The sequence below is a fragment of the Oncorhynchus mykiss genome, chromosome 29, assembly GCF_057628025.1.
Source record: "Oncorhynchus mykiss isolate SJ-2025 chromosome 29, ASM5762802v1, whole genome shotgun sequence".
NCBI classification, from domain to species: domain Eukaryota; kingdom Metazoa; phylum Chordata; class Actinopteri; order Salmoniformes; family Salmonidae; genus Oncorhynchus; species Oncorhynchus mykiss.
Window position 1 is genome coordinate 39,948,156 of NC_143050.1, and position 23,097 is coordinate 39,971,252.

General features: G+C 41.7%; 2 protein-coding genes across 4 annotated transcripts in view; one reads left to right on the forward strand and one right to left on the reverse strand.

The window, feature by feature from the left end:
- The window catches only part of LOC110509586 (1-acyl-sn-glycerol-3-phosphate acyltransferase alpha), a 33,845-nt gene extending 22,607 nt beyond the window's left edge, over positions 1-11,238 (forward strand). Inside the window, exons 3-6 of the mRNA XM_021590563.3 lie at positions 2,389-2,564; positions 4,541-4,636; positions 5,429-5,501; positions 5,671-11,238. Of these exons, the coding sequence (XP_021446238.3) occupies positions 2,389-2,564; positions 4,541-4,636; positions 5,429-5,501; positions 5,671-5,837 (512 nt within the window). The 3' untranslated portion in view covers positions 5,838-11,238. The remainder of the gene's footprint in view (positions 1-2,388; positions 2,565-4,540; positions 4,637-5,428; positions 5,502-5,670) is intronic.
- Positions 11,239-12,201: 963 nt separating this feature from the next.
- LOC110509309 (epidermal growth factor-like protein 7) overlaps positions 12,202-23,097 on the reverse strand; it is a 29,182-nt gene continuing 18,286 nt past the window's right edge. For all 3 annotated transcript variants that reach the window (XM_036968102.2, XM_090227183.1, XM_090227184.1), the window contains exons 4-9: positions 17,978-18,090; positions 17,801-17,896; positions 17,490-17,708; positions 14,406-14,464; positions 13,909-14,071; positions 12,202-13,645 (exon numbers count right to left, since the gene is read on the reverse strand). In XM_036968102.2, coding sequence (XP_036823997.2) covers positions 13,626-13,645; positions 13,909-14,071; positions 14,406-14,464; positions 17,490-17,708; positions 17,801-17,896; positions 17,978-18,090 — 670 coding nt within the window. In that variant the 3' untranslated portion in view covers positions 12,202-13,625. The remainder of the gene's footprint in view (positions 13,646-13,908; positions 14,072-14,405; positions 14,465-17,489; positions 17,709-17,800; positions 17,897-17,977; positions 18,091-23,097) is intronic.

The window sequence follows — 23,097 nt, forward strand, 5'->3', positions numbered from 1 at the left end:
TTTTAAAGGACCTCTGAGACTATCACAGTGCAGGTGCATTTATACGGAGACTTGATTACACACAGGTGGATTGTATTTATCGTCATTAGTCATTTAGGTCAACATTGGATCATTCAGAGATCCTCACTGAACTTCTGGAGAGAGTTTGCTACACTGAAAGTAAAGGGGCTGAATAATTTTGCACGCCCAATTTTTCAGTTTTTGATTTGTTAAAAAAGTTTGAAATATCCAATAAATGTCGTTCCACTTCATGATTGTGTCCCATTTGTTGTTGATTCTTCACAAAAAAATACAGTTTTATATCTTTATGTTTGAAGCCTGAAATGTGGCAAAAGGTCGCAAATTTCAAGGGGGGCGAATACTTTCGCAAGGCACTGTAAATATTTTGTCTTGCCATTCACTCTAAATAGCACACATGATGATGGTGCCGGATGGTAGGGCTGCCATCTTATCGGCTCTTAACCAACCATGCTATTTTGTTTTGTTTTTTCGCATTGTTCGTAACTTGATAATGACGCTGCTACCGTCTCTTATGACCGAAAAGAGCTTCTGGACGTCAGAACTGAGATTACTCGCCTCAAATTGGAAGAGGAGTTCTTCTCCAAAGAGTCGAACGTGAGGGATATTCTACGGACACCCGACCAGGCCCAGATCCCCGTGATTGGCTGGAAAAGGAAACGTAGGTTTCGTGGAAAGAGATCAGGATGCCTTGTGAGGATCAGGAGACGAGTGGCTAATCTGCTCTTGCCTTCCATTCTGCTAGCTAACGTTCAATCGCTGGAAAATAAATGGGACGAACTGAAAGCACGTATATTCTACCAACGGAACATTAAAACTGTAATATCTCATGTTTCACCGAGTCGTGGCTGAACGAAGACATTAAGAACATACAGCTGGCGGGTTAAGCACTGTATCGGCAGGATAGAACAGCAGCCTCTGGTAAGACACGGGGCAGGGGCCTATTCATACTTGTAAACAGCAGGTGCATGATATCTAAAGAAGTCTCGGGATAAAATCTGTCATTGTTCTTTTCTTTTAGTTTTGACCGTGACCTAATTCCAATCGTTCCAAATTGGAAATAAAGGGCGTTATCACCTTTTTAAAAGGTGTATGATGGGTGTTTTTTTTTGGCCGAGTTATAATACAGTAGTACAGTATAGTACAGTTTTAGGAGGGCTTGATTTAAAACGAGTGCTCCAAGCGTTGTCTCACGTCAGATGGCGGAACACTCATCCCTCAACCGATCTCTTGTAGAATGAGCAACTTCTCTCTAAAAATAAAGATTTTGCTCATCCGCCTTACACTAGTTCCTAATTCTGAAAATCACTCAGCTCTCTGACGCACTGGCTACTACGGCAATCAATGCGCCGGCTAGCAACCTAGTGCAAGCTTGTTTTGAATGGCCATACTGTAGCTAGTTTGCCAGCTTGTTGATGATGTTCTGACAAGTTATGGGACTGTTCTCATAAATCAGCATATTTCTGACAGCTGGCACTGTGCCTTGTTTCTTTGTAACACCACAGTGCAATTAGCCGCGCTGTAGAACTCTGCGCACTAATCACGGCAGAACAGATATCGTAACTCAAAACTTCACTACACTTCGCTTGAGGGAGTGTTCAGCATTGAGTGAGTGAACAACTGGCATTGTTAGCATGCCTGCCTTTTCATATGGATTGATTTGATACGGGTTCAGCCAGCAAGCAGACACTTTTTTGTGCAAATTTCCAATTTCATAAGTACTGATTCTACCACCACAACACCTTAGCTAGATGTAGAATTAGGTGGTGAAAACTTGCTCATGAAAAAAAAACTTGAATATTAGCTACAGGTTCTTTTTGATGAAGAAAGAGTTGAGTGGACAATGTCATCATCTTGGTAACATTTTTTAAATGTTAGGACAGCATATTGTGGCCAAACTTCTCTTTAGCTAGCCCATGAGTGTTTGCAAGTTAACACGATGACGGCCATCTGCACTGATATCTGACAGGACAAATGTGCGCCAGGTTAAGAAATATCAATGTTTTTTTTCAGAGTGTGCGCAGATATTTAGTGAAATTTACACAATGTTTACAAATGAGGCCTCAGGAGAGAGACGCTGTGCACCATTCAAGGTCATAAAAATGTCCTAAAGTCTCATTCCAAATCATTCAGTGGTGTCAATGGAAAAAAATCCATTAGTGTGCAAAAAAATCCATTAGATTCAACCCCACATGACTGGGTTCATACAGAACATAAAATATCAGTTATCAGTTCTAAAAGATCCTCTAAAGGATCTAATGGGCTTGATATGCACTAACAGATCCCCTTGGATCCTTTTCAGCCCCCCGGTCTAATGGAGATCCTACCAGATCCTGTAACGGATCCTAACAGATCTTCTCCAATCCCCAGGTCTAATGGAGGTTCTCCCAGATCGTTGCACCATGATTGCCAAGAAGGAGCTGGTGTACGCGGGCACGGTGGGCATTGTGTCCTGGCTGGGCGGCATCGTCTTCATCAACCGCAACAAGACCAGCGATGCCAAGAGCGTCATGGCCGACGCTGCCAAGACCATGCTGGACGACCAGGTAATTCTACAGGACTAATCTATGGGACCGCATGATTATACATGTAGCCCTCTGCTGTACTCTGGGCTTTGCCAAAGTCATGATTAACTCCAACCTGATTGGCAATTATGCCAGATAGTGAGATGGAGCATAACACTGAGGCGACTGATTTTGAACATTCCCAAGCCAATATATACTGAAACTTAACCCATTCAAGTTTGAACACTTGATATTTGTGTTTTTCTATTCTAATTTCTTGCTGAGCATCTAGTAGAGGTCGACCGATTTAATCGGAATGGTCGATTTAATTAGGGCCGATATTTATTCTATTTATTTATTTTTTGTACCTTGTCAGCTCGGGATTCAATCTTGCAACCTTACAGTTAACTAGTCCAACGCTCTAACCACCTGATAACATTGCACTCCACGCCTGTTACATTGCACTCCACGCCTGTTACGCGAATGTAGTAAGAAGCCACGGTAAGTTGCTAGCTAGCATTAAACTTATCTTATAAAAACAATCATAATCACTAGTTAACTACACATGGTTGATGATATTACTAGTTTATCTAGCGTGTCCTGCGTTGCATATAATCGATGCGGTGCGTATTCGCGAAAAAGGACTGTCTTGCTCCAATGTGTACCAAACCATAAACATCAATGCCTTTCTTAAAATCAATACACCGAAGTATATATTTTTAAACCTGCATATTTTGCTTAAAGAAATCCAGGTTAGCAGGCAATCATTTCACCTGGTTAATGTCACTTCTCTTGCGTTCATTGCACGCAGAGTCAGTGTATATGAAACCGTTTGGGCCGCCTAATTTGCCAGAATTTTACGTAATTATTACATAACATTGACGGTTGTGCAATGTAACAGGAATATTTAGACTTAGGGATGCCACCCGTTAGATAAAATACGGAACGGTTCCGTATTTCACTGAAAGAATAAATGTCTTGTTTTCGAGATGATAGTTTCCGGATTCGACCATATTAAAGACCTAAGGCTCGTATTTCTGTGTGTTATTATGTTATAATTAAGTCTGATTTGATAGAGCAGTCTGACGGAGCGATGGTAGGCACCAGCAGGCTCATAAACATTAATTCAAACTGCACTTTCCTGCGTTTTGCCAGCAGCTCGTTGCTGTGCTTCAAGCATTGAGCTGTTTATGATTTCAAGCCTATCAACTCCCAAGATTAGGCAGGTATAACCGATGTGAAATGACTAGCTAGTTAGCGGGGTGCGCGCTAATAGCGTTTCAATAGTCACTCGCTCTGAGACTTGGAGTGGTTGTTCCCCTTGCTCTGCAAGGACTGCGGCTTTTGTGGAGCGATGGGTAACGCTGCTTCGAGGGTGGCTGTTGTCGATGTGTTCCTGGTTTGAGCCCAGGTAGGAGCGAGGAGAGGGACGGAAGCTATACTGTTAACACTGGCAATACTAAAGTGCCTATAAGAACATCCAATAGTCAAAGGTATATGAAATACAAATGGTATAGAGAGAAATTGTCCTATAATTCCTATAATAACTACAACCTAAAACTTATTACCTGGGAATATTGAAGACTCCTGTTAGAAGGAACCATCAGCTTTCATATGTTCTGAGCAAGGAACTTAAACGTTAGCTTTTTTTTTTTTTTACATGGCACACATTTTACTTTTACTTTCTTCTCCAACACTTTGTTTTTGCATTATTTAAACCAAATTGAACATGTTTCATTATTTATTTGAGGCTAAATTGATTTTATTGATGTATTATATTAAGTTTAAATAAGTGTTAATTCAGTATTGTAATTGTCATTATTACAAATCTATATATTTTTAAATCGTCCGATTAACCGGTAATGGCTTTTTTTGGTCCTCCAATAATCGGTATCGGTGTTAAATCATAATCGGTCGACCTCTAGTATCTAGGTCCATCTCCACCACTGATATTGACATACTGTGTCCATGCTTCCTCATGGGCCTCACCTTTGACCCCTGACCTTTGCACCCGGTAGATCCGGCTGTGGGTGTTCCCTGAGGGCACACGGAACCAGAGGGGCGACCTGCTGCCCTTCAAGAAGGGAGCCTTCCACCTGGCAGTGCAGGCACAGGTGAGCCACATGGCTGTGTCCGTTTATGTCCACGCCTATATTTCAGTGGTCACTCTATTTGGAGGCAGTTGGTGTGTGTGTGGTGATCTGGATTTAGATTTTGGTGTTTACTGGGTATTGGGACTCTGGTAGTATGGGGTTGTGGTCGTGGGTATTATACCTATTTAGGACACAAGGGGGAGCTAACATCCTAACGTGGTTACTGATATCAGATATTTTCACTACCTTTGTCAGAGAGAGAAAGATAGCCAGAGAGATGGAGGGATGGAGGGAGATGGAAATGGTTTGAGGTAACTGAGAGAGGGTGATAGGATGAGTGTTGGTGTGAGAAAGTCACGGGTAGGTTTTCTGAGGTGAGAAGAGTGGGGGATACACAAAGGATTAGTCTTTAGTGTTGCTACTTCAGGGCCAAGCTTTCAATCTCTCAGTTCAAAAGCTGCTGTCGGTACTGAAGGTCGGATATCTCTCTCTACACTATTGTTTATGCTCTTGTCTCTCAGCGCCAGTCAGTGAGGGAAGGACAGCGGGGTGGACAGAGGGGAGGTAGATGTGTGTACAGACAGTCTGTGCAGCTGGGTCAGCCATGCATGTTATTGTCTGTATCTGATTGTTCATGTTTGTATTTGTCTTGCCCGAGGAAAGGAAAAATCACTGAAAAGATTAAACTTATCTTGGAAAAAATAATAGTATTTAGGTACCCAGGGCGTGAATCGAATGTGGAACGAACTGTCATGGTAACTCTCGCTCTCTCCCTCAATTCGCTTTATCTCACTCTCTTCCTCTCGCTCCTAGGCTCCTATCATCCCCATTGTGTTCTCATCCTACAGTAACTTCTACCTACGTAAAGAAAAGCTGTTCAACTCGGGTACAGATCACACTTTGAAATTCATAGTGAAATTGCTCATACACAGCTACTCTTGAAATGAACTGCTCATGACATGCATAGAAAGATGTATTTTATTTGCATGCAATATTTTGGTTGCATGCTGATAATGATGGTTGGACTGATGATGATGATGCTATGCTCAAACCAGGGACCATCAAGTTGAAGATCCTTCCGAAGATCGAGACGAAGGGCATGACGTCAGACGACGTGGCCGGCCTCTCCGACAAGTCCTACGGCCTCATGCGCTCAGTCTTCCTGAGCATCTCTGGCTTCGCCCCCATAACCCAGAGCAACGGGCCCCCCTCACACCACTGAACATTTCCCATGTCCGAGACACCAAAACCTACCCTACCTATTTAAAATGTTTATTTCTCCCCCGTCCTCCGCATCGTCCCAGCTCCCTACCTACGTACCTAATGTTTAGGTCAAATATATTGGCACCCTTAAGGTGCAGAATGTTCCATTTTCTCTTTTCAAAACTGTTTGAATGGACCTGCAACTTACCACAGGTGTGAGATAAATTACACAACGAGATATTGCCTCTAATCAAGAGTCCAGGACATTTTTCTTTGAAATGTGCAGTTGTAAACACAGTTTTCAATTTCAACTTGTTTTTGAAGAAATAGAGAGTTGTGCAAGGGTGCCAATATATTTGACCACATCTGTACCAGGATACAACGCACACACCAGGCCTCTGTCATGAACTCATCTGTTGTTTTGGCCTGGTATAGTTTGGTTCTGGTTGGCTCCTGCTCTGAGCCAGCCTCCATACAGTGCAGTCCTGACTCCTCACGACAGAAGACCTGTTGGCTCTGCAGGTTATGAGTAGAGTGACGGACCGACGGCAAGCGAAACGGAACATTATTAATGTGCGTTCATCATGCATGCTTGGGGATACCTTTTTTTCTACCTCCACCTTTTTAAAAGAGGCTTTATTGTTATTGTATTTTATTTTTAAATGTTTACATTTCAGTGGTGGTACTTTCGCTTTTTTTCCCTTCCTTCTGGCTCAACTTTTTTGTTTTTTCATATGTTGACGGTGGATATTTTTATTTTCCTCTGGTGCTGCCTTAACTTTTTTTTCTTAATGTGCTATAAAAGACACGCACAGCACACAACCACCCTGCTTTAACACACGCAAACCACTCCCACCGCTAACACACACGCACAACACACCACGGTACCCCCTCCCACAACACCCCACCCAACCCCAGTATATCCTCCCCTGTTTTGTTGTGCATACCAGCCTCTTGCCTCTTTTGAAGGAGTAGGGAACCAGGGTCTGGACTATGGGTCTTGAGGGGAGATGGAGGGCAACAGAGCGAAAGGAGAGGTCAGTAGTTGACCAGTTGAACAAGTTGACTTGTTCTTCATCTGTGTCTCAACTCTATCGTTACATGCAGTGCATTCGGAGAGTATTCAGACCCCTTGACCTTTTCCACATTTTGTTACGTTACAGCCTTATTCTAAAATTGATTAAATCGTTTTCCCCCATCAATTGACACACACAATGACAAAGCAAAAAGAGGATTTTTAGAAATGTTTGCAAATTTTATTTAAAAAAAAAAAGCGCTGCAGAAATGTTTTGGTACCCTTGCCTTGATCTGTGCGTCGACACAGTCCTGTCTCACAGCTCTACGGACAATTGCTTCGACCTCATGGAATGATTATTGCTCTGACGTACTGTCAACTGTGGGACCTTTTAATATTGACAGGTGTGTGCTTTTCCAAATCATGTCCAATCAATTGAATTTACCACAGGTGGACTCCAAGTTGTAGAAACATCTCAATGATGATCCATGTTAACCTGAGCTCAATTTCAAGTCTCATATCAAAGGGTCTGAATACTTATGTAAATAAGCCATTTCTGTTTATTATTTTTAATGAAGTTGCAAAAATGTCAACTTGTTTTTCACTTTGTCACAATTAGGGAATTGTGTGTAGATGAGGATTCTTTTTTTAAACGTTTTTAGAATAGGCTGTAATGTAACAGTGAAAAAAGTCAAGGGGTCTGAATACTTTCTGAATGCACTGTACATACCACACTTGCTTCTCAATCCATGTGATCAAAATAGCTCAATAACATACTGTGACGACGCCAAACAACAAGCTATACAAAGTACAACGACGACGAGAACAATCATCAGTGAATTCATGGACTCTAGTAGACTCAACGATTTACAAACATTGTGCATTGTTGGTGTACTAGGCTGGCAGGTAGCCTAGTGGTTAGAGCATTGTGCCAGTAACCAGGTCACTAGTGTGAATTCCAGAGCCAACAAGGTGAAAAATCTGTCTGTGCCCTTGAGCAAGGCACTTAAACCTAATTGCGCCAGGGCCGCCGTTGATAATGGCAGACCCTGGCCGTGACCTCTCTCTGAGGGTGTCTCGGGGAGTTGGGATATGCAAAAATACACATTTCCACACATGTATTAATACACATTGTACATGTGTGAAATAGGACATAAATAAGCACCCACCAAATTATTATTAATTATTTTCCCCCAACAGCTTAGAAATAACATTGTACAAAAAGTGTATTTTCTTCAGCTGTGTTATATATTTTGCTTTATATATATTTCTACATATGATCGTTTATTTCGCTTGTAATAAAACAACGGGCTCATTTGGTAGAGGGTGGCGCTTATAACACCAGGGCTGTGGGTTTGATTCCTCACCCATACGTATGCAGCCATGACTAAATCGCTGTAGGGTAAAAGTGTCTGCTAAATGGCCTACACTTTTTTTTTGTCTTCTCAAATATCACTCTATTTAAAGAAGTGTCAGATGATTTCATGAAGTTCAAGATTCCGTTTTGTGCCATGTGCAAGTGCTTTAAACGTTACACAGTGGAGAGAGGTTTTACTGAGGGGGAGTGTTTTAAATGTTACACAGTCGAGAGAGGTTTTACTGAGGGGAAGTGTTTTAAACGTTACACAGTGGAGAGAGGTTTTACTGAGGGGGAGTGTTTTAAACGTTACACAGTGGAGAGAGGTTTTACTGAGGGGGAGTGTTTTAAACGTTACACAGTGGAGAGAGGTTTTACTGAGGGGAAGTGTTTTTAAACCTACCACTGGGGAGTGATCTAGATGTTACAGTACAACGTGTTTTAAATGTAACAAGTGATCTGTTAGTGATTGATCGTTTTTCATGGTTTCCAATGACAAATCTGTTACTCATCCTCGCTGCACTGCGGTGATGACGGTAGAAACAGTCGCCAGGTTTCACATTTCAAATCGATTGTTTGACACAAAGTTGTTTTTATGGTCCTCTTAAGTATAATTTGTTACTAATGGTGCATTTCCAATGAGGATTTACCGCAGTGATTTACCCAAAAGGCTCACACTTTTTGGTTTCTATCTACGTGATCTAGCTGTCTCACTGGGCCATGGCTCCGGCAGACCTGCTCTAACTTGGACGCAAGGCCCTGGGAACTTTTCCGCTGGCATTTACATAGCAATAGCTAACTGAAATGTAACGCCTTCCCACGAAACAACTGTCTTGAATGATGCAGATGTTGTTGATTCTGCACGTCCTAGTCACTCTTGATGTAAACACAATTACACTAGAGCTTCCATTTAACCAACACTGGCAACCCATTGGTGTGGGGGTTAAGTCTTAATGGAAAAGCACCATAACTAACTACTAATAAACTGCTCGTTTCAGCCTAGCCCAAAAAATACATATCTGAAGAGGTGAAATAGGAATCAAATGCTCCTCAAACTGAACACCACAAACCTGTATTTTGCTAACCCCTGTGATACCCGTAGTTAAGTAAAATATAGCCTAATAAATTGAGCAATTATCAATTGCTCTAAAACAATCTTGGCATCGTAACAGCACAGTAACGACTCTTGTAAGTCTTTTGCTTGGCCAAATGTTCCCTATTGGTACCTGGTAACTAGGAGGGCTGCTGTCCGAGTGGTTACCTTAGCTTTAAACTTGAGAAACGGATCCTGTTTCTACTATAGCTGAATGAGGAATAGGGATATGTGTTAAGGGAATGTCTCAACACCTACTGTAGTTTTCGGACCAATTTATGATGCGCAAAACCGAACTAAGAATACATTTATTTTATCGATGGATGGTGTATGATATGTAAAGTCTGACTGCAGTTTAGAAGGCTTGGGCTATTTAAAAAAAAAAAAAAAAGTAATTGGCTGAGATTTGTGACGTTTTAGCCTTCTGTCAAAAGGTGGTACAGTAATCATCAAATTTAGGATTGTGAAGTAATTAAACTTGAGGTTTATATTTTGTAATTAATAGACAGATGACGTCTTACAGTATTGATACTTTTTATTTATGGCAATGCAGTTTCTTATCAATTGCGTACAGATCTTAACCTTTTTGTATTTGCTGCTTTTACTTTACAGTTTGATCAATGTCGTCAAAAACGCCAGTGTGAATGTATTTCAGCATTCATGATTTATTTTGTGTGCTACTCTAAACGCAGCCCACTTCTTATATTATGCCCAATTATTGGCAAAAGCTGATCTGATTTGGTCGAAAGACCAATTGGTAAAAACGTATCAGAATTGTGCTACCTGTGTATATGCAGCCTTAATTGCATGTCATTTAGTCTTTTTTCTTTCAAGTATAACATATTCCAATAGAATGTTATCTTGCATAATGTTGGTTTTGACTCTGCAAAATGTGTCTGATGAAATGTATTTATTTGAAATTAAGTGTTAAATTAGTTAACCTCTAGAATGCATTTTTTTTTAAATTTCTTGTGCACCTAAACTTCCTGAGGAGCAGGGTTTGTGGTCAATCAATTCAGAAAATAAATGTAATTTACAAATCCAATTATCCTCAATTCTTCTGAGACAAATATGGAATTAGAATTTGTTTACTTCCTGAAATGGTATTGATAAATTGCTCACGTTTGTAGGAGTGAAAACATTGTGTTCCGTCTGGCAATAAACCTGTATACTACTACGCCTCTTCATAGTCAAGTGGCTGCAAGAGCTTTAGTGTCACCTGCTGGACTCTTGGCTTATTTGGCTCCTAGGGATAAATCAACTCGGCCCTCGGGCTTTACTCATCTTTGTTATTGAAGACCAATAACACCATTTAAGTAAAATACATACGCCAGTCGGTCCCGATACATAAAATTAATCTGTGACATCTGTTTTTGTTCACAGGAGAGTATATTTATGAGAGTATTTTAAAATGTTTTTGCTTATCCTCATGTGGGGGTGTTACATTTGTTTAATCCTGCAACAAAGATGTTTTGAATGTTTAAAGATGCTACCAATTTGGCACTAACCAAATGTAAACTGTCAATGATTTTAGGCCAACTCTTGACCATTGTCTATGATTATTTTCATGGGCGTTTTATAACTCAACTTCCTAGTGTGTCAGCTAAAAGCGCCAGACTCGACCGTGATAACTCGACAGGCTCTGCAACACAACCTTGTTGGTTGATCTGGTGCTTTTTTTGTGTTTTTTTTCACAATTAAATTGGAAAAATATTTAAAATATTCAAAATTATTAATTAAGCATGGTGAGTTTGGGTGGTGTATAAAAATGATCTTAAAATATTCTATGAGTTTCACCAAAGCTATTAAAGTGTAATCTGTTCGTAGCTTAAGATAACTATGTTCAACTGAGCTGGCCAAAGTGTCTTGTCTTATGACATCCTGGTGAGCCTTCTGTGTGTGATGTTTGATGAATGCCTTGGAAAATGATAAATAAATGTCATTTGTTTCTTAAAGAGCTGTTACTTTATTGCCGTGTGTGTTATTTCATTTTAAATGATCATTTTATCCTTGGACACTCAGGCTTTGCAGATGAGATTTAGGATGGCTCTGGCAATACAATTTTTTTTCTAACTCTCCATTGAATTGACATTGGAACTAATATTTTTGTTCAGAAAAATATAAATGCAACATTTTTATTGAGTTAGTTCATATAAGGAAATCAGTCAATTGAAATACATTCATGAGGCCCTAATCTATGGATTGGGTGCCAGGCCCACACACTAGGGAGCCAGGCCCAGCCAATCAAAATTAGTTTTTTTTTTTTTTTTTTTTTCACACAATGTTTTTTATTACAGGCAGAAATACTCCTCAGTTTCATCAACTGTCTGGGTGGCTGGTCTCAGACGATCCAGCAGGTGCAGAATCCAGATGAAGGTCCTGCAACATTTTCTAAAATGACATTGGAGGCGGCTTATGGTAGACAAATTAACATCAAATTCCCTTGCAACAGCTCTGGTGGACTTCCCTGCAGTCAGCATGCCAATTGCATGCTACCTCAACTTGACACATCTGTGGTGTTGTGTGATCAAACTGCACATTTTAGAGTGGTCTTTTATTGTTCCCAGCACAAGGTGCACCTGTGTAATGATCATCCTGTTTAATCAGCTTCTTGAGATGCAAAACTGTCAGGTGGATTGATTATCTTGGCAAAGGAGAACTGCTCACTAACAGGGATGTAAACAAATTTGTGCACAAAATGAGAAAAAAGCTTTTTCTGCATATGGACATTTCTGGGATCTTTTGTTTCAGCTCATGAAACATGGGACCAACACTTCCATGTTGTGTTTATATTTTTCAGTATAGGAATGTGTTTGAGTGGTCAAAATGAGATATTGATCTGTATAGTTACTTTTCTTCCAAGTGGCTTCACATAAAAAACAATCTAAATTCACACACAATAAATCCTCTACTAGACATTTTTAATTGATCCATTTTATTACAAAAAGGTACAAAGCTATGTAAAAAAAAATAAAAAGAATAAAAAAAGGCAACTGTCTATTGTAGCTCTGAGATAAGCAAGGAATTATAACTTAAATAGATAAATACAGATGTCCATGCGAGACCCACCATGGGGGCTCTGACAGTGAAACCAGCTGCACTGATGTGAACCTAAGACACGGAAACCAGATACATCAAAGTCAAAATGGCTGTTTGACCTTAGACTCTCAGATTGTCCAGTAATGTGGTAATGGGAGAACGAGGCGCTATTCTATGTCTTTTGGTAGAACAGCAATGTAAAGACATGAAATCATGCTGTTGGGAGAGAAAAGAGACTCAGCACATGACAGGTTTGCCCATCATAGAGCTAGTCTTTGGCTAGCTCATTTATTTTAAACTTTTATTTAACTAGGCAAGTCAGTTAAGAACAAATTCGTATTTACAATGACGGCCTACCCCGGCCAAACCCTCCCCTAACACAGACGACGCTGGGCCAATTGTGCGCCGCCCTATAGGACTCCTGATCACGGCCAGTTGTGATACAGCCCGGGATCGAACCCGGATCTGTAGTGATGCAGTGCCTTAGACTGCTGCGCCACTCAATGAACCCTGAAACATACACACAAACTACAGGGGAGCTTTGTTAGAGCCCCGTTCTTGTGCAGAGCCTCGTTCTGAATGTTAATGCACATCGCTTGTGGTACGGTTTTGGAAACATAAGGATCTTTCATATCAGTGAGAAATAATTGTAAAAAAAACAAAAGGTTAAATTACTACACACCTTTTATATGGTTAGGCTGAGTGTTCCCATGCACACACCCATATCTCCATGTTGCAGCGCTTGTTTGCGGAAGACAGATGGTGGACAGAGACGACCACCTGTGCTAATTAGCTATCTAGAGTGTGTTCGAACACCTGTGTGTATGTGTAACTGGGGAGGAAGTGTAGTTTGAAGGCTGGAGGCACACAGACGTAAGGATCTGGGCAAACCTGTTTCAGTAAGTGTCTTTTTTATTTGAAAGATTCATTCCCGCTGATATGAAAGATACGTTTTCTATGTTTAAGAAACCGTATCGGAAGGTGATGATTATGGACTGTTCTGAATGTTAAAACAGCGTTGGAATTGTAGTTCACATGGTGCTACCGGTAACTAGTGTTTATAGCTGAGAACCCTTGAGATAAGGCAGAATGCCTTGTTAATGCCTTGGGTTCTCGAGAGCAAGTCTTTGGGCTGGTACATGAACATGAATGCACAAACCGTTGAGTAGGCCTATGTTCTGCTAACTTTCTTCCTCCTACCATATCCCTGGGCTGGGGCAATCATTCCATTCCTATTATTATTGTGTTGTGGATTCCGACTGTGGAGATGTCTGGTTGGTTTTCACCCAGTCATGTTCTGTGTCTAATTTTCCTGGCAGGAACCTGTAGGGAGGACAGAAAAGTGGAAAAATCAGTCCCACTGGGCACATGCCAATTCAATGTCTATTCCACTTTGGTTCAACGTAATTTCATTGAAAAGACGTGGGAACAACATTGATTTAACCAGTGTGTGCCCAGTGGGGTGTTACTATCTATAGTCAAACAAATCATTTCACATCCACTTCAAGCCTCTATATGGCCAATTTGTCCTGTCCAACAAGAGAAGTACAACGAAAATACATTTTTAACTGTGTTTATCCACTCACAGGTACCGAGGCGTTCCTCGAGGAAGCCGATTTGTTCGCTGAGTGAGTCGATGCGGTCCAGCTGCTGGAAGGAGTGAGACAGGAAGCTGGTCTTCTCAGACACGCCCTCGTCCAGCGACATGGGGAACAGACTGGTGAAGGGGGCTAGGACCAACTGGAGCTTCTGGAGGGAAGGGGGGAGAGAGATTCAATTCTACTGTAATCCACGGAGCATTAGCAACATGTATTCTAATGAAAAACTCATAAAGGCTTTTAAAAGGTCAGTGTCTAGTGTTTCAAAGGATGCTGGGTTTTGTGAGTGTGTGTTCTCTGTCGTTTAACAAAGGTTCATGATTACATTGTGAGTGGTATTTGATATTACTAGGGCTGGGTCAAGGTGAGTGGTGGATGCTAGAGGGGCATTAGCAAGGGTTATAAGGGGGACTTTACACCCGAGTGTACACCCGTTCACGAGAGCGTGTGTGTGTTCATGTGACGGTAGAGGAGTGCAGTTGTACCTGCTCGAGCAGCTCTACTCTGTTCTTCAGGCTCTGTACCTCCTCTGTGACCCTTTCACCTGTAGACAACACACAAACACACACACACACATGAAAATAGAATGTGGATCACCACGATCTAAAACACCCTCTAACTGCACACCAAGGTTGCTTATAGAGAGAAAACGTTTTGAAGACGAGGGGTTACTGCCTGGACTTTTCCGATAAGAACACCGATTTTCCTTTTCTGTTGCCAAACGCTTTGATACGATGAAACCTACAGAATATGACCCGGGAGGGTTAGCTTACAGAGAGGTTCAACAGAGGGGGAAAGAGTGTAATGGTTCATCCTTCCTATTCTATCAAACGCTTGGACTTGTGACATGTCTTTGAGATAGATATTGCCTCTAGCATCTTGCACTGATCCTGCTACAGAGTGATTAATAAGCAGAGCTATAAAACAAACGGGAAGAGACCCGAAGAACCACATGCTGGCTGGGGAATTCAGTTCTTTGGGTGAAGCCGGTGACAAATCCATAAATTAGTCTGCATAAGGGTCTGAGAATATGGGAAAATGACAGACACACACCATATAACTGACAGAGAGGGCACTATGAACAGACACACAGTCCATCATGCCTTCTCTAAACATGTCGTCCTATCGGTTACAGGACAAGGAGGGGTGAGCTGGGCTGGAGTCCAACCAGTCACCAAGTGTCCCCCTGCTCCCCACGACAGGTCCCCAGAGCTAGGGGTTCAGAGCTGGGGTAGGAACCCGCGTCTTGGAGCTAGGGTCAAACTGAGAACAGTTTTATCTCTCCCAGATGTGGCCTATTATTGAGACAAGAGGACGGGGGGGAGCGATGACCCCCAGCAGACGAGGTTGATGGAGCTGGAATGAGAGCGCTAGTCCCAGCCAAGAAGAGGGAGAGAGAAGGAAGAAAAAAGGCTCCAGAAATGGGGGGAGGAGGAGGGGGTCAGACGAGAGCTGTTACGGTCTGAGCAGAGCATTTATTCCCATGTTTATCTCGGTGATCTTCATCAACATCAGACGTCAGCCTGGATATGAACAGTTAAAGGATATAATAGGGCCATTAACCACAACACTGATGTTGCTGCTGCGACTGCCTGCTGGCCTTGCACTCGGTTGGCCAAGGAGAACACTTCTGTACTGAGCCTGCACATATTCCCCCAACTAACTTCCCCTCACCCACGTCACTTTCACCAAGTACAGAGATCTGTCATATGTTTTTTTCCTGCTGTTTTTCTCACTTTGTGCTGATTAAGCAAAAGATCTCCTTAACCCCTATTCATCCATCCACAAACACACACACACACACCCTCCACCATACATCCATCCTCAGCCACAGCCACACTCAGGGGGGTGAACAGCCTGTCTAAGTTTAGCTGAGAAGAGCCATCTTGTGTGAATTTGGTCCTAACCACATTTTCCTGAAAGTGGTTAAGAGAAAGAGGTCATTGGTTTGGCAACGCTGCCACTTCTACTTTATGTACAGTACTACCAGTTTTTATGTCTTTACGTGTGTTTAACACATGAAAGACAATCTTTCCTGTATATCTCCCCTCTATCTAGACCAGTGTTTCCCAACTTCGGTCCTCGAGTACCCCCAACAGCACACATTTTTATTGTTGTAGCCCCGGACAAAAACATCTGATTCATCTTGTCAAGGGCTTTATGATTAGTTGAATCAGGTGTGCTTGTCGGGGCCACAACAAAAATATGTACTGTTGGTGGGGTCCTCAAGGACCGGAGTTGGGAAACACTGGTCTAGACAGAGGAAAAGGGGGGACATGATTAGTCTTTTGAGAGGTTATGAGTGTACGGTATGTTAACATACATATTATTGTCCAGACACTTCTAGACAAGAGGTTATTTTAGCTCGTTGCTATGTTACGCCAAACAAAGCACATCTATAGCTAGGTTTCCGTCCAATTGGCTACAGATTTTCATGCAAATGTTCTGCATAAAGAAAATATTCACATTTTCCCACCAGTGGTGTGTTTCCACCAAACTGATTTGTTGCGGATAGAAATCAGTGCGTGACGATGTAGTGTACACAAAATGGTTTTTCCACTCTACCAATAGTTTTGTCACAAAAACCGTAGTGTTAAATTGCAAATGTGCAACTCTGGTCTTGGTACATGTGCTCTAGTCAACAGCTCTCAGATACAGTGCTGGTAGGCTACTCTACATGATGAGATTCTAGATAATAGCGAGAATATTTTTTATTTGTCAAGCATCGATCATCATGTCACCAGAATAAGAGCCTCAATATTTATTGGAAAGGAGCAACAAGCTCATCACCTTATTTCATCTGTCGCCTAATAAACTGCATGCTTTCTCGAGTCGTAGTGGGAGGACCACACAGCATATCATCACGTTACTCCAAGTTTACTTCAATATGATGGTTATTATATCAATATTTGCGCCTTAAAGGCGTTTCGCCGCCATTTCTCGCATAATACAAAAAAGTCTCACCATGTCGAACGAAACAAATGATCTGTCGGTATTTATAAAATTGTACCGAAACCTGTTTCCATCACAGTTGTTGTGATTTATTTTTTTTAGGCGGTATGACTTTACTGTGGAAGGAAACGTGGTTTCCTTTTTGTCCGAGTGATATGCAGCAGTTTAGAGAAAAGCTTGAGTGTGTGAAAGTGCGGGAGAGAAGCATGCTTCACTCAATACTAAATGAAAGTTCTGTAAACGTGGGACGTTTTCCTAAGCAAAGGATAAGGAAGATAGAGATAAGTCTACATCAATCTATGTTGAAACAGCAGTTATCAGCATGGTTCATCTGGTCATACCATACTGTACATGAACACACTTGGTTGTTGAGCGCCTGTGGTCCACTTGCAGTTGGTACCAGTCGCAGTGCATTATTACTCACGGTACGAGTTGAGATTGGCATAGCGCGTACCAAAAGTAATAATGGACAGCGAGCCTGGCTATTGTCCTGTCTCCTCTTCACTCCCATTGGAGGCTCTGCCGGAACACACACACACACACACACATACACACATACACACATACATGATTGATTACTATGCCTGTGGATGAATAGTGAGAGGAGGTAGGTGTACCTGTATCACTGGAGGGGGGTCTGTAATCGTTTGCTGCTGCCTGGCTGGGGCAGGTGGGAGAGGCGGGAGGGGCAGGAGGTGGAGGAGGAGGAGGAAGGCTCTCACAGGAGTGTCTGTCTCTTGCCAGCCTGTGGCCCTCTCTACAAACACACCGGTAGCTGCCTGCCATGTTCACACACTTATGAGAACAGGGCTGCTGCTCACTGCACTCATCCACATCTGATTGAGAGAGGGAGGGAGAGTCACTGATGTTGTTTATTTAAGTGTGCTAGCATTAGTGTGTGAGTGTGTAGGTGTGTGTATGCGTGTACCTGTTTGGCAGTGTCGTCCTATCCAGCCCAGAGGACAGACACAGTGGTTGGGTCTTAAACACGTTCCTCCGTTCATACAGGACTGGACACACACCGCTGGTTAGGACAGAAATAGCATAAGAAACAAACACACACACACGACATATGGGATGCTAGGAGAGCGTCAGCTGCCGTTACCTTGGTTACAGTTGTGTGAGTGGAGTTGTCGCCAGCCCGGGCAGCATTCTGGATAAGAGTGTGAGAGTGGCGGTGCTCTGGTCACCTGACGGTAGGCCACCCTGTACACTGTCCTGAAGAAAACACGCAAAAGAGAGTGAAAGGTTAGACAGGGTCTGTGCTGCCGACATAGAGTCAGTTAGGTGTGAATAATGATCCTGAGAAATCGAGACTGGTCTGTTACACTAGAGTAGCATTTAGTCAGATTCCCCTATCTGTCAACGTTGTGTGTGATGAGCTCCTAGAGTTTTCTCCATGTAAGCAGAGAAGAATGTACACTACATGACCAAGAGTATGTGGACACCTGCTCGTCGAACATCTCATTCAAAAATTATGGGCATTAATATGGAGTTGGTCCCCCCTTTGCTGTTATAACAGCCTCCACTCTTCTGGGAAGGCTTTCCAGTAGATGTTGGAACATGCTTTCATTCAGCCACAAGAGTAATAATGAGGTCGGGCACTGATGTTGAGCGATTAGGCCTGGCTTGCAGTCGGCGTTCCAATTCATCCCAAAGGTGTTTGATGGGGTTCAGGTCAGGGCTCTGTGCAGGCCAGTCAAGTTCTTCCACATCGATCTCGTCAAACCATTTCTGTACGGACCTTGCTTTGTGCACAGGGACATTGTCATGTTGAAACAGGAAAGGGCTTTCCCCAAACTGTTGCCACAAAGTTGCAAACACAGAATTGTCTAGAACGTCATTGTACGCTGTAGCGTTAAGATTTCCCTTCACTGGAACTAAGGGGCCTAGCCAGAACCATGAAAAATAGCCCCAGATCATTATTCCTTCTCCACCAAACTTTACAATTGGCACTATGCATTTGGGCAGGTAGCGTTCTTATGGCATCTGCCAAACACAGATTTGTCCATCGCACTGCCAGATGGTGAAGCATGATTCATCACTCCAGAGAACGTGTTTCCACTGCTCCAGAGTCCAATGGCGGTGAGCTTTACACCACTCCAGCCAATGCTTGGCATTGCGCATGGTGATCTTAGGCTTGTGCTCGGCCATGGAAGCCCATTTCATGAATCTCCCAACGAAGAGTTTGTGTGCTGACGTTGCTTCCAGAAGCAATTTGGAACTCGGTAGTTAGTGTTGAAACCGAGGACAGACTATTTTTTACACTCTACTCGCTTCAGCTCTCGGCAGTCCCATTCTGTGAGCTCGTGTGGCCTACCACTTTGTGGCTGAGCTGTTGCTCCTAGACGTTTCCACTTCACAATAACAGCGCTTACAGTTGACTGGGGCAGTTCTAGCTGGGCAGCAATTTGACTTGTTCGAACGTTGAATGTCACTGAGCTCTTGTTTAAGGCCATTCTACTGCCAATGTTTGTCTATGGAGATTGCATGGCTGTGTGCTTGACTTTATACATCTGAAATAGCCGAATCCACTAAATTGAAGGGGTGTACACATACTTTTGTATATACAGTGGGGCAAAAAAGTATTTAGTCAGCCACCAATTGTGCAAGTTCTCCCACTTAAAAAGATGAGAGAGGCCTGTAATTTTCATCATAGGTACACTTCAACTATGACAGACATTGTAGGATTTTTTATGAATTTATTTGCAAATTATGGTGGAAAATACATATTTGGTCAATAACAAAAGTTTATCTCAATACTTTGTTATATACCCTTTGTTGGCAATGACAGAGGTCAAACGTTTTCTGTAAGTCTTCACAAGGTTTTCACACACTGTTGCTGGTATTTTGGCCCATTCCTCCATGCAGATCTCCTCTAGAGCAGTGATGTTTGGGGGCTGTTGCTGGGAAACACGGACTTTCAACTCCCTCCAAAGATTTTCTATGGGGTTGAGATCTGGAGACTGGCTAAGCCACTCCAGGACCTTGAAATGTTTCTTACGAAGCCACTCCTTCGTTGCCCGGGCAGTGTGTTTGGGATCATTGTCATGCTGAAAGACCCAGCCACGTTTCATCTTCAAAATCTCACGATACATGGCCCCATTCATTCTTTCCTTTACACGGATCAGTCATCCTGGTCCCTTTGCAGAAAAACAGCCCCAAAGCATGATGCTTCCACCCCCATGCTTCACAGTAGGTATGGTGTTCTTTGGATGCAACTCAGCATTCTTTGTCCTCCAAACACGACGAGTTGAGTTTACCAAAAAGTTATATTTTGGTTTTATCTGACCATATGACATTCTCCCAATCTTCTTCTGGATCATCCAAATGCTCTCTAGCAAACTTCAGACGGGCCTGGACATATACGGGCTTAAGCAGGGGGACACGTCTGGCACTGCAGGATTTGAGTCCCTGGCGGCGTAGTGTGTTACTGATGGTAGGCTTTGTTACTTTGGTCCCAGCTCTCTGCAGGTCATTCACTAGGTCCCCTCGTGTGGTTCTGGGATTTTTGCTCACCGTTCTTGTGATCATTTTGACCCCACAGGGTGAGATATTGCATGGAGAAGGGGTAACACCAAGCCAGTTCTGGGTTCAGCTGTTTCACTGAAATGTGCTGAAATGTTTCCTGGCATTGTTCTCAGTGTGCGGGCACAGACATCAGAGAGGGGAGGAGGAGGAAAGGAGAACAATTGCCTCACAAAAGATGACTCAAACACATTAATTCATAACAGCCTCATGGTGGGAAGGAAAGTTTATGATTATAGTTGTTGGCTATGAGAGGTCTGCTGCATTGCCCACCCACATCATGTGTAGTGCGTACTATAGAATGTTGTAGTATACTGTATAAGACTATACCACAGCAAATATTGCAGCATTGTCTGCAAAAAAACGTATAGTAAATTCTACAGTCCGCAAAAACACTATATTTTAAACTTGAGAAAATACTACAGTATTTATTTGCATATACCCTGCCTATTCCCCTCCCCCAAATCCCAATTTGTGCCCCCCATAAGTGAGAAACCTATATGCCAAGTATAGACTATATTGTATATCCTACAGTATATAGAAAAGAGCTGAACCTACCTATCTACCGTTAATGGAATAGTATTTCTCAAGTAGGTTTCTTGAAAGAGAAAGCCTCCACTTCTATGTCAAATATAATAAAACAAAAATGCTACAGTAAATACTACAGTAACGCCTGAATAAACACTTCAGTAAATACTACAATATACTACAGTCTGCAAAAACACTACAGTAAATACTACAGTATACTACAGTCCGCAAAAACACTATATTAGTTAATATAGTATATACTACATTCTGACTTTACTACAGTATTCATACTATATTTAACTGTAAATACTACAGTATAGTACTGTATACTACAGTAAATACGACATTATTCACCATAGTGTTTTTGCTGATTTTAGTACGCAAAAACACTACAGTGAATACTACAGTAAAGTACAACTCTACAGTGAATACTTCATTAAAGTCAGCAAAAACACTACAGTGAATACTTTAATATTTATATCACAGTATAGTATTTTTTAATGTGGGCACATTACTGTGCAGGAAGAGAGAAAGAGAGAGAGAGAACAAGGGAATGGGAGCGTGAGAAAGAGAGAGAGAAATGTAGGAGTGAAAGAAAGAACGAAAGAAAGAAAGAGTGCGTACGTACAGAGGGAGAGGTTGCCCAAGATAATCACAGCAGTGGGCTCTGTGGGCTGGCTGGTCATTTCACGTAGTTATACAAAGTGCTTGATATTTGGATTCCACCAAAATATGTGACGTGACCCACTTCTGTGTATGAGTATATGATATAAGAGAGTGATCACACATGAAACAATACTATATTGATATAATAATATAATAATATAATATATAATAATACTATAGTGTACTATGGTATATATACTATACTATTCATTGTAGTGTATTTGAGGACTTTACTGCATTATTCACTGTAGTATTTTTGTGGACATTACTGTAGTATTTACAGTTTACTATAATATAAATATTGTAGTTAAAAATACATACAAAAAGTATATAGAAGTATATACTATAGTAATTATATAACATAGTAATTTTTGCGAACTGTAGTATTTACTAGTGTTTTTGCGGATATTACTGTAGTATTTACTGCAGTGTTTTTGTGGTCTGTAGTAGGGTTGCAAAGGGTTCGGAAACTTTCCGGTAAAGTTATGGCCGTTTTCCGGAAATTTTCCATGGGAAGTTAAGCGCGGGAATTTTGCTTAAATTCAGAAAAAAAAGTCAGTTTATAACAGTGAACCTTTTTTGTGAGATACACAAGGCAATTCTAGGTCTTGTGGCATATTTTGGTTAAACTATCCCTAATTCAATGGAATTGCAACCCTCTGCATGCACTGTGCATTCTTCCATCACATGTGCACTGCACTCTTCCAACACATGTACAGCTGATTCTCAAGATCTTGCACACTAACAAGATGCTATTGAGCCCATACTACTACACTGTCTGAGCTAAGGACTTAATGCTTTGGATTACAATACTGGGTTGGGTGAATGTATTTTATATGACATACATTATCTTTTGTTAACTAGTAAATAGTAGCCTACAGCAAAGTGTGTTTAAATCATTTCTAACATGTTAACAATTTCTGCTAGTTAGTTTACGCTACCATGTGGGTTTTAGCTTTCTTGAGCCTGCTAACTGAGGAGTGTTAATTCACCAGTTTCCATACATGTTTCATTTCAAAACATTTATTTTATAAAGAAGTTGTTTAAATCTAACTGCTTAACCATTTATCTGTACATGGAAATGTATATATATATTTTTTTTTACTAATTTTGTCCCTAATCTCTACAGGAAAATGCCACGGCCACTATCTGGTGTGTGGAGACATTTCACTGCAGCTATTGTAGAAGGAAAAGCTGTGTACATTTGCAAATACTGTGCCAAATCATATGTGAAGAATGCAACAAAGATGCAGAATCATCTGGCCAGGTGCATAAAATTCCCTCAGCGTTCACCATAAGCAACCTCTGACAAAAGTCCCTCTACTTCTATTCGAGGTGAAAATGATGAATCAGACACCGTTTCGATAGCAACAGCTCATGGTCCTCCTGGAATCAGAAGTTTATTTGACTCAATGGAGGAACGTAGTCAGAGAAATGCTGATGAATGTCTCGAGCTGTGTATGCAACTGGTTCACCTCTGATGCTCACAGGCAATGTATATTG